The sequence below is a fragment of the Anastrepha ludens genome, chromosome 3 (genome assembly GCF_028408465.1).
Source record: "Anastrepha ludens isolate Willacy chromosome 3, idAnaLude1.1, whole genome shotgun sequence".
NCBI lineage: Eukaryota > Metazoa > Arthropoda > Insecta > Diptera > Tephritidae > Anastrepha > Anastrepha ludens.
The window spans coordinates 25,594,021-25,604,547 of NC_071499.1; the positions used below are offsets into that span (position 1 = coordinate 25,594,021).

A 10,527-nucleotide genomic window follows, 5' to 3' on the forward strand; every position below is an offset into this window, starting at 1 on the left:
CTTGAAAAATGCCGTTTTGAAAAAAAACACGTTTAAAGTTTCAATACCTACCTTAAAACGTGCCGAGGCATCTCTACATATTTACAGTGGCTCACAGCTATTTCGTGTGCCCGTTTATCAAAATAAAAAAGTTTAATATTTTTGTATAAACTTTATTTAGAAAAAAAACTTAAACGTACATTCAAAGATAAATTATTTCTTGTTACAAACATACATAAATAAACTTAAATTATTTCTTCTTAAGTAATATATTTACAGCAAAATCAAAATTATAAGTAAATCCACGTCACACCTTATTTCGTGTGCTTAACCAAACTAGAAAAAACATGATTTTTTTTTTAATTTATTAAGTTTTTACTAATCTAATATTTTGTAGGGTAGCCTTTTTGTTTTAATACAGCCGGGATTGCATGGAGCTAACAAGTTTTCCAGTGTATTCAGGAGATATTTTCTCCCACTCCACTTGCAATGCTGTTTTTAGATATTGTTTGGTGCTTATGTTATGTTTTCTAATTTTTTGATCCAGAATATTCCATAAATTCTCAATTACATTGAGATCAGGTGATTGTGCTGGCGTTTTTACCACATGAGGGCAATTCCATATAAGCCACCGTTGCACTAATTCCGACTTATGCTTCGGATCATTGCCCTGATAGAACCTGAACCTGTCCCGAATGCCTAATTTTTCAGCACTTTGGAGTAAATTATTTTTTAATAAATTCAAATAAACTGCTTTATCCATAATTTCGTCGATAAAAACCAAGTTTCCGACACCAGCTGTTGACATGCAGCCCCAAACCATTACATGGCCCCCACCGTGTTTTACTGTACCACGCAGATTCTTCGGGTCCAGCTCCGCGTTGGGCTTACGCCAAACGAAAGACTTTCCATCGGAACCAAAGAGGTTGAATTTGCTTTCGTCGGCGAAAATAACGTCATTCCAAAATGTTTGGTCTTTATTAACATGATTTTCGGCAAACTCCACCCTTAATCTTCTGTTACGCTCATTAACAAACGGTTTGTTTCGAGCTGTACGACCATGGAAATCAGCTTTGTGCAGAATTCTTCTTATTGTTTCAGGATTACATGACTTACCAAGTACTTTTTCAACCTCTTTTGTCAAAGCTGGCGCACTAATTCGTGGGTCTTTTTTAATTTTTCTTAATATCCACCTTTCATCAGCTTCTGTAAAAATTTTGTTTGGAGCTTGGCGGCCTTTGTCAACCACTCTTTTTTCACGAGAAAAGCGTTGAATAATGTACTGTACTGTGGAAGTACTTAAATTTACAATTTCAGCAATTTTTTTCTGCGACTTTCCATTTTTGTAATGCGTAATCTCTAATTCGCGCCTTTTAATCGACGTACGACGACCCATCACGGTATTTTTAAATTAAGCTGGACAACCGACTACTTTCAATGTGTAAACTAAATAAGGATATAATCTAATATACTATGCAAAACAAATTTCCTATAATTGCTAACCGGTTTACTGGCGCCGATAACGATAAAAGTGAACACACGAAATAAGCTGTGACGTCAATTTACCTAGTATTCTGTTTTTGTTGTAAATATTCTACTAAAGCAGAAAAAATTTGAATGCATTTATACATGTTTGTAATTAGAAATAATTTATCTTTGATTGTGCATTTACATTTTTTTTAAAGTAAATCAAATAAAAATAATTTTACAATTCTTTAGTTTAACATACAGCCACACGAAATAAGCTGTGAGCCACTGTAGGTATAACTCCGAAAGTATTGCTTAGATCTACTTCAAATTTCGTGCGTATACTTTTGAATATATGTACATTACAAAAATGCAATAAAAAAAAATCGATTTTTTTGAAAGTCATAACTGCGTATAACCCGTTAAACTGATTGTGTGTCCAACAACTAAACAAATTTTTGGGAATACAATTAGCAAATAATTTTTGTATAAAAAGATGTTATGCCGTCTGTGCATTAGTGATTGTGATGAATCCTCTGTAGAGCTTTTGGATTCCGGGGGGAAAAGTACTACAGTTTACAATGTTGTTGCGAAGTATTTTGAAAAAGAGGTAAGCATCGAGGCCAGTCCTAATATCCATTAAATCATATTAATTGTAAAACTATTTTAGATCAATATGACCAAAGTTAAATCAGAATTTGATACAGCGCAATATGCAGAGTCAATAAACTTGAAATCTCAAGTGATATGCGTCAATTGCTGGCGACGCATAGATGATTTCCATAAATGGCAGGAAGAGGTGGTGATCCAGCAAGAAGAGCGCTTAAAACAGCTTCAACTACCGTATCAAAGGGATATGGTTGAATGTGTGAAATTAGAAATGGAAATGGATGTCAACAACGTAGATATATTTGCAAATTCTTTTGCCGACGATATATGTGATAATGATGAGTTCTTAAATGAGGCTACAGAAGATCCTGTAGCTGTGTGCGAAACACAACATGAAGGTCCGCCAAACAACTTTCTCTTTGTGGATCAAGTAATGGATGACAATTGTAGTAATGATAGCGCCTATGATGACGTGCCATTGTTACGTAGAAAAAAACTGGCAATAAGTACAACTCCAGTCGCGGTCATTAATCAACAAACCGGTGCCGATACACTCGCAGCGAAAAGAGAATGTCGTCTTTGTTTACAAGGGGGCGATAAAGTTCGTCGAAAAACTCGTTTTTATTGTACTGCATGCATGAATCCAGTATGTCAACAGCACTCAAAAGTCTCATATACATGTTTTGCTTGCCTTCCCCTGAATCCATAATAAAGATCTTTTCCTATTTCATCATACATTTTATTGCTATAATCTTTTGTTTCTTCAACCTTCTTCGAAATGAGTCAAACTAATGAGCAAAAAAGGTTTTTTTCACAAACCGAACTATTTTCAGCGAATATTTTTTCTTCTGTAGGTAGCTCAATGCATGCCAAAACCAATGAAAAAGGTATGAAATTTTAAATATTATATACTTGCGATGCTTATAAATGATAGCGCATTTGCCATATATTCCCATACAAATGCATGTAAATGCATAGGGTTCTAGCTAGAACCGAGGTGTACAACCGAAGGTTTAAAAAGTGGTGTACAACGTAGGGTTAAGCGTTTGGATGAATACCCGTATTAATTTTTGATCGAGTTATGGTGCGCACAAACGAATAACTTTTTGTGTGCAATTCTGTGCTCCCAAGTATTTTAATCATTTATCGGATATTTTTGTGAGCAGAAGAGAAATGTAAAAAGGAATAAGTAAACGAAAATGGACGCCGGCAAGGAAAACAGATTAGAAGGGACATAAAAGGTGCATACGCAATTTCTTGCCAAGGCGTCAGCAAAAAACTGTATTTGGAGTTATTTTTTCTTATTGTTGATTTTTCAAATTAATACACGGCAATTCATTTTATAATTTGTTGAATGTGAAGAGTACAATACTCGCCAAGCCCATAACTGAATATTCACGAACAAGTGGCATCTACTAATCATGTTTGCTCATAAAGGATCCCATTATCGTTACTATTGGCGGTACTGACGTCATTCATCGGACGTCAAAAACGCGAAAAATAAATTACCGGTTTCCGGAAGGCTGGCACCTTTTATATTCTGTAGTCTGTAGATATTACATTTCGCTACAAATATTTGCAACGCGAACGCTTTTGGACTTAATTTTGACGTTGGTAGATTTTATTGCAACCCTGTGCACAAGAAATTGAGCTGATTGTGTGTCCAACAACTAAACAAATTTTTGGGAATACAATTAGCAAATATTTTTTGTATAAAAAGATGTTATGCCGTCTGTGCATTAGTGATTGTGATGAATCCTCTGTAGAGCTTTTGGATTCCGACGGAAAAAGTACTACAGTTTACAATGTTGTTGCGAAGTATTTTGAGAAAGAGGTAAGCATCGAGGCCAGTCCTAATATCCATTAAATCATATTAATTGTAAAACTATTTTAGATCAATAATATGACCAAAGTTAAGTCAGAATTTGATACAGCGCAATATGCAGAGTCAATAAACTTGAAATCTCAAGTGATATGCGTCAATTGCTGGCGACGCATAGATGATTTCCATAAATGGCAGGAAGAGGTGGTGATCCAGCAAGAAGAGCGCTTAAAACAGCTTCAACTACCGTATCAAAGGGATATGGTTGAATGTGTGAAATTAGAAATGGAAATGGATGTCAACAACGTAGATATATTTGCAGATTCTTTTGCCGACGATATATGTGATAATGATGAGTTCTTAAATGAGGCTACAGAAGATCCTGTAGCTGTGTGCGAAACACAACATGAAGGTCCGCCAAACAACTTTCTCTTTGTGGATCAAGTAATGGATGACAATGGTGGTAATGATAGCGCCTATGATGACATGCCATTGATATATAGAAAAAAACTGGCAAAAAGTAAAACTCCAGTCGCGGCCATTAAAAAGACCAGAAAAAGAAGAAAGGCCAATAGAGTGGAGAAGAAAACATCAGAAGTCGAATCGAATGGGGAATCTAATGTAGATGAGGATAAAGATGTTATAAACACTCCTGACAAAGTTAAAGAAAAAAATGGGAAAACAAAAAATTTCGATGCCTTTATAGCCCAACATTTCAAAGAGCAATTGCCTTGTGAGCTGTGTGGGCATCAGTCCGCTGATTTCACTGAACTGCGCTTACACTTTCGCGAAGTACACAAACACGAAAAGGGTTACGTAAAATGTTGTAAGCACAAGTACAGCCAACGTTTCCACTTCGTTGAACATTTGCAACTGCATTTGAATCCACAAAAGTTTCAGTGTACTGAATGTGGTAAATGTAGTGCCAATGGTAGGAGTTTGGTAGCGCATATGAAATCAATGCACGGGCCCAAGCCATTAGAACGGCGCTTCGAATGTGAAATTTGTCATAAAAAATTCGCTAAGCAACCCATTTTGAAAACGCATATGGAAACCCACGCTGAAGGCAATCCCGATCACGTCTGCAAAGAATGCGGAAAGGGGTAATAAAAAACTATATACTTTATTTTTAATATATTTTATTTGAATTTCTCCTGCCTTTTGATATAGCTTTGTGTTAGAGAGTCGTCTCAACATTCACATTCGCAATGTACACAGCACTGCCTATCAAAGTGTTTGTGATCAATGTGGTAAATCCTTCCGTGGCCGTTATGCGCTAAGATACCATATGCTAGAACATGAGGGTGGAGGTAAACGACTTTGGCCCTGTGATATATGCGAAGCTCAGTTACATTCCAAATTCAGTTTGGGGCGACATAAACGTATAGCTCATCACGACGGGTCGACAGTATATGTTTGCGGTGAATGTGGCAAAGTGGCGTTGACTGAGGATGCCTTAAAGTCGCATAAACGCTACGTACACCAGCGAGAGCGTATTCACAAATGCACGGTGTGCGAAAAAGCATTCAAGGCATCCAAAGTATTGAAGGTATGTTTGATTCGTGGCATATTATTAAAATGATAACTTTCTATATTTAATTTTTTAATCATTTAGGAACATATGACAACACATACTGGCGAGGATCTGTATCAATGTCCGCATTGTCCGCGTACCTTTAAGGTGAATGCGAATTTGCACCATCATCGCAAACGAAAACATCCTAAAGAATGGGCGGAAAATCGAAGACAGCGGCAAATGTCTTTCAAACGTGTAGACCTTAGCACCATATCGAATGAAGTGGTGTTGTAAGTACGAGTATATGTGTATAAAGGATGTGGTTGTATTGACTCGATAAATATGTTTTTGTATAAAATGAAATGCTTAAATCATAGTTTTTTTTAGTAATGGTATTGGCGCAAATATATCTAACCTCTTTTTAATCACTTTATTAAAGATAGTAAAATAATGAAGTAAAAATTTTGAATATAAAACGATTTTTAAACTTGTCAAGAACAGCTACTATAGAGTTTTAAGAAATGTTTTTTTTTTAACAAATGAGCTAGTATTTTAGGTTAACTTCCATTTAAGACAATATTGTTTATAATTTATTAAAATGATTTTCAATATTTTTTTCTACAATAATATTGGGTGTTTTTGATTCCAGACAAGGTTAGGCTAAAGTACGTTCACATATGCATCAATTACCAATAAATCCACAAAAATAATCTACGCGTTCACATATGGCAGATTACCTACAAAATTGGCAATCAGCTGGCATTATTTTGGTGGGATATTTCGGCGTTTAATTATTATTAACGATATGAAGAAAATACAAGGAGACGGAATAGCTAATTTGATTGCGCAATTGGCTGCTAATATTAAACAATTTGAGGAAATCCGTTGTTGTTGTTGTAGGAAATCCGACTTTTACTGAAGTTTCAAAAAATTATGGCAGCAATACGCATGCGAAATTCGATAATACATTATTTAATAAGCAATCACAGACCAAAGCGTCTATGGACACAGATTTTTTCTGTAATATGAATGCTTAATTAATAATATCTAACAAAAATTTTATTAGAATTATGTCTCCGAACCTGTTTTCTTTGCCGGCGTCCATATTATTTAGTTTTTACTTTGACGTTTTTCTTTACATGCATAAAAACAATGCTCAATTACTCAGAATACGCAGGGTTGTATGTCAAAAAATATGATTATTATCTAGAATTATTTTATCTCTGATTTTGAGAAAAATTTTGTATGGGAAATCTCGGTTTTTAATTACGGATTGGGAATTAAGCACGAAAACGTAGATCATCTACTTATATGTGAACGCATTATTAGGTAGTGCTGGCTGATCTGTAAAAATATTTCGCTCAGACCCTCATTCCTGATAAAATATAATCTATGTAAGAATATATAATACTAATAACAATTTTATTTTATGAGGATAAACGAAGCCGGTAAAAGTATGTCACTCTTATTTTTTCTGTTGTTGTTGTTGTTGTAGCAGCATAAGCATTCCCCATACATATACGGGGAATGCTGCTGATGTGACAATCCTTGGCCGGATATAAATTCGGATGGTTCTGGCTACGTAGAACCAACTGTCGTGGGAACGATTTATTGTTGCTGAAATTGCTTGACGACAGTTCTAAATACTCATTTGTAGTAGTTGTGAATGAAATCAAACTAGGCCTTTGATATAAAAAGATTTTTATTCGTAGATACTATTGGTACAAAACATGAACACTAATGGTTCTAATTTCTTGGATATGTCAAGTGTAAATACGTTTTTTTTATAAAACAAATAAATTTGCTTTTAAGTACATAAAATACTTAAGTCTACAGTGCTGTATATTTTTCTATTGCTCATTAATATTTGTATCAACATTTGGGTATACATTTAACTTGCATATGCTGCTATAGAATGTTTTGTTAAGCTGCTTTATAATAATCTACTCTTAATCTACTTTGTAGTAACATTCATGAGCATGTGGCGCACAATTCTCATATTCCTTTAACATCACCTCTGTTGTGTTCAAGTCCTCTTCTTGCACGCAAGCACAACGGAAGTTACTGGCACCAATTTCAAAAAGTTGCCGTGGCAATCCGACCCATTGCCGGTGCTTGCCACCACTCGTTTTGGTACACCAAACATGCGTGCCTCGTTCGACTGACCACTCAATATTACAATCTGGATAAATTTCCCGTAGTTGCTCAGCTTGCGTTTTAGCCAGCTTTGCTTGTTCTAAAAGCGCCAAGAACTTCAACTGATACTGGGTTGGCTCGCCTTTGCCATCGTAGAAGCGTCCGATGAGTTTACCTTTATATATGTACTCTTTTCTATAAAATTGTTGCCAATTTTCCAAACTTATTAGATCGCTGGGCCTTAAGGTGACAACATCGTCGGATTTTTCTTCGTCATAGCTTTCGAATTCGCCATTTATGAATGACACCGAAGCATCGCGCCCCACAAAGAAATTATATGCACAGCCTGGTCCATAGTGTTTGATACCCTTGGACACATCAAAAACAGTGCCCATTATGGCCAAATATAACGGCGCGCCATTTTCTCCATTGAAATTTGCCAATTCATCACGTGTGAAGAGTTCCTCACTTGTTAATGGTTCGTTCGAATTTTCGTAATGAACAGCTAAGCTTTCGCTCGTTAAATCGCCAGTTTTATACACTATCCAACTTATAATTTGATTGTAGTAAACACCGGTAAGTGCAGCGACTACAATAAGTAGGAATTGTAGTTTAAAGAGATGTTTTAAAAACTCGAACATTTCCAGCTGGGCAATAGGCACTTGGATTGTTTATGTTGTTCTGTTGTTCATATAAATATGTGCATAGTGTTGCCACATAAATGCTGTTAAACCAATTTATGATTTATTGTTTTCGATAGATTATTACTGGAAAAATAGTAAATTAAAAAATAAATTGTGAAAAATTAACACTTTGATTGGTTTTATTTTAATACAGCTGTGGTAATATGCGAATTAACATCTGTGCAAACAATTCGTGCAAAAAGTGGAAACAAGTTGTAAAACAGAAGAGTATAATAGTGTGCAGATACAGGATAACAGCAGAAAAATATGTTAAGCTTACAGTGGAACATGCATGGATATGTATGCTAATAACATGACACAGCATGACAATGCATTAAACAGTGCGCAAATACAGGATAACAGCAGAAAAATATGTTAAGCTTATAGAAGAACATGCATGTATATGTGACGGAGAGGTTAGGAAAATGTAAAAGATTTGAAGTAGATTTAGGTGGAACTTTTGTCAACCCTTTTGATTCGCAACAGTAAAGTCTTTTTTTTATCTATTTATAACATTTACATACATTAGTTTCTAAAATACTTCTATAATCTGAATTCACATTGAACAGTGTTGGTGTTGTAAGTACACCTAAAAGTAAACTATCGGGTTGAAAACAAAGACGTGAAGAGAGTAGCAGAAAAAGGCGTAACAATTAATAGAGAAGAGCCAAGAGGAGAAGGAAATGCATTTAAATAAGGTATCCAATAAGCGGCAGTTAGTTTGATGTTTGAAAGTTGCGGGCGGGCTTTTTTTTTTATTTAGCCAATATATGTACATACGTACAGTAACAATTTTCACATCGCGTGCGGTATTGTTGTAATTCGTCTTTCGAACATAGAGGAGCCTTTTTCCATTTTCTAGTTAAACTACCATCAAAAATTTTTAGGGTTAAAGCGCCTGCATCCATTTCCTCGACAAGCTTTAGCTAGTGGAGGCGCTAATCTTAATTTGCCGAACGACGTCACTGTAGTCATGAAACCCATTCGGTGCATCGCTATATGGCGTTCTCAATAAGAGATGAGAAAACTAATGAGGCATTTGTTGAGGATCAGAAATGGTACATGTATCATAGTTCCAAAGCAGCCAGAAGCTGGTAGGGTGCATACATCAGCTCCTATGCAAAATATGGTCGGATGAAAGCATGCCTGCTGATTGGAATTTAAGTGTGATCTGCCCAATCCATATGAAGGCTGATTCTACAATCTGTGCCAATTATCGCGGGATTAATCTTCTAAATATCGCCTATAAGGTTCTAGGGAGCGTATTGTGTGAAAGGCTGAAGTCCACCGTCAAGTGTGGCTTCAGACCTGTAAAATTCACAATCGACCAGATATTCACAATACACAAAAGTCTTGGAAAATATCCATGATAGGAGGATCGACGCACACCATCTTTTTGTCGACTTTAAAGCTGCATTCGACAGCACGAAAATCAATTTTTTTTGTCGGGACAGACTAGCAAGTGCAACACTCAGACACAATTAAATCCATTGTAGTGCACTCGGGCTCCCTTTTTAATTTGCTCATTTTGCTTAATCTACTCGACCTCCGAAGAAATCTGAGTAGATATTGTGGTGCCAAGGAGCCAAGGTGGTCGCTTCTTAACACATCAGTGCCAAAGATCTCAGGCCTGATTCGAGCGAAGGCGAGACAGACGAACAGAAATTGGTCCGCCGTCTCATCCTCCTCTCCACAAGCTGGGCAAAGTGCACTGTCTGAGATGCCTACCTTTTCCATGTGCTTTGCCCATAGAAAGTGACCCTTCATCAGTCCAACCAAAAAAGTTGGCCTCAGAGCCCAGTTAGGTCAGAGCGGCAGTTATGATTTCGAGGTTGTACAAGACTTCGTTTATTTAGGAACCAGCGTTAACGCCGATAACAGTGCCAGCCTTGAAATCCAAAGTAGAGTCTCTCATGCCAACAAATACTACTTTAGATTAAGTAGGTAATTGGGTAGTAAAGTCCTCTCTCGACGAACAAATTTACAAAATTCTGTAAAAACAAAATTCTGTACTGTCTTAAAAAAATTCTGTGTTGACAAAATTGTGTATTGACGAAATTCTGTACTGACGAAATTCTGTACTGACGAAATTCTGTATTAACAAAATTCTGTATTGAAAAAATTTTGTGTTGACAAAAGTTCTACGCAAAAATACGGTGGATTGCGTAGCCGGAGTTGGACTGATGAGGGTTATTTTTTTAGAAGCGCGGCCGAAGGCCGCCCACGCAAAAGGAGTTCTACGCAAATATACGGTGGATTGCGTAGCCGGAGTTGGATTAATGAGGGTTATTTTTTGTAAGCGCGGCCGAAGGCCG

General features: G+C 36.3%; 2 protein-coding genes across 2 annotated transcripts; one reads left to right on the plus strand and one right to left on the minus strand.

Annotated features, from left to right (window-relative positions):
- The first annotated feature begins 1,942 nt into the window (after nucleotides 1–1,942).
- Nucleotides 1,943–6,022, plus strand: LOC128857421 (transcription factor grauzone-like). The gene is made up of 6 exons (XM_054093180.1): nucleotides 1,943–2,056; nucleotides 2,117–2,656; nucleotides 3,674–3,889; nucleotides 3,950–4,980; nucleotides 5,048–5,426; nucleotides 5,493–6,022. Exons 1-6 carry the CDS (start codon nucleotides 1,943–1,945, stop codon nucleotides 5,685–5,687), a joined length of 2,475 nt encoding a protein of 824 aa, XP_053949155.1. The 3' UTR covers nucleotides 5,688–6,022.
- Nucleotides 6,023–7,077: 1,055 nt separating this feature from the next.
- Nucleotides 7,078–8,290, minus strand: LOC128857216 (neuferricin homolog). Its single transcript, XM_054092863.1, has one exon. The coding sequence runs from the start codon at nucleotides 8,168–8,170 to the stop codon at nucleotides 7,343–7,345; it is 828 nt and encodes a 275-aa protein (XP_053948838.1). The 5' UTR covers nucleotides 8,171–8,290; the 3' UTR covers nucleotides 7,078–7,342.
- Between the last annotated feature and the right edge of the window lie 2,237 nt (nucleotides 8,291–10,527).

Coding starts and splice junctions, on each gene's coding strand:
- LOC128857421 (XM_054093180.1), top strand. CDS start 1,943: ATGTTATGCCGTCTGTGCATTAGTGATTGTGATGAATCCTCTGTAGAG. Junction 2,057..2,116: donor CGAAGTATTTTGAAAAAGAG/GTAAGCATCGAG, acceptor AAACTATTTTAG/ATCAATATGACCAAAGTTAA. Junction 5,427..5,492: donor AGGCATCCAAAGTATTGAAG/GTATGTTTGATT, acceptor TTAATCATTTAG/GAACATATGACAACACATAC.
- LOC128857216 (XM_054092863.1), bottom strand. CDS start 8,170: ATGTTCGAGTTTTTAAAACATCTCTTTAAACTACAATTCCTACTTATT.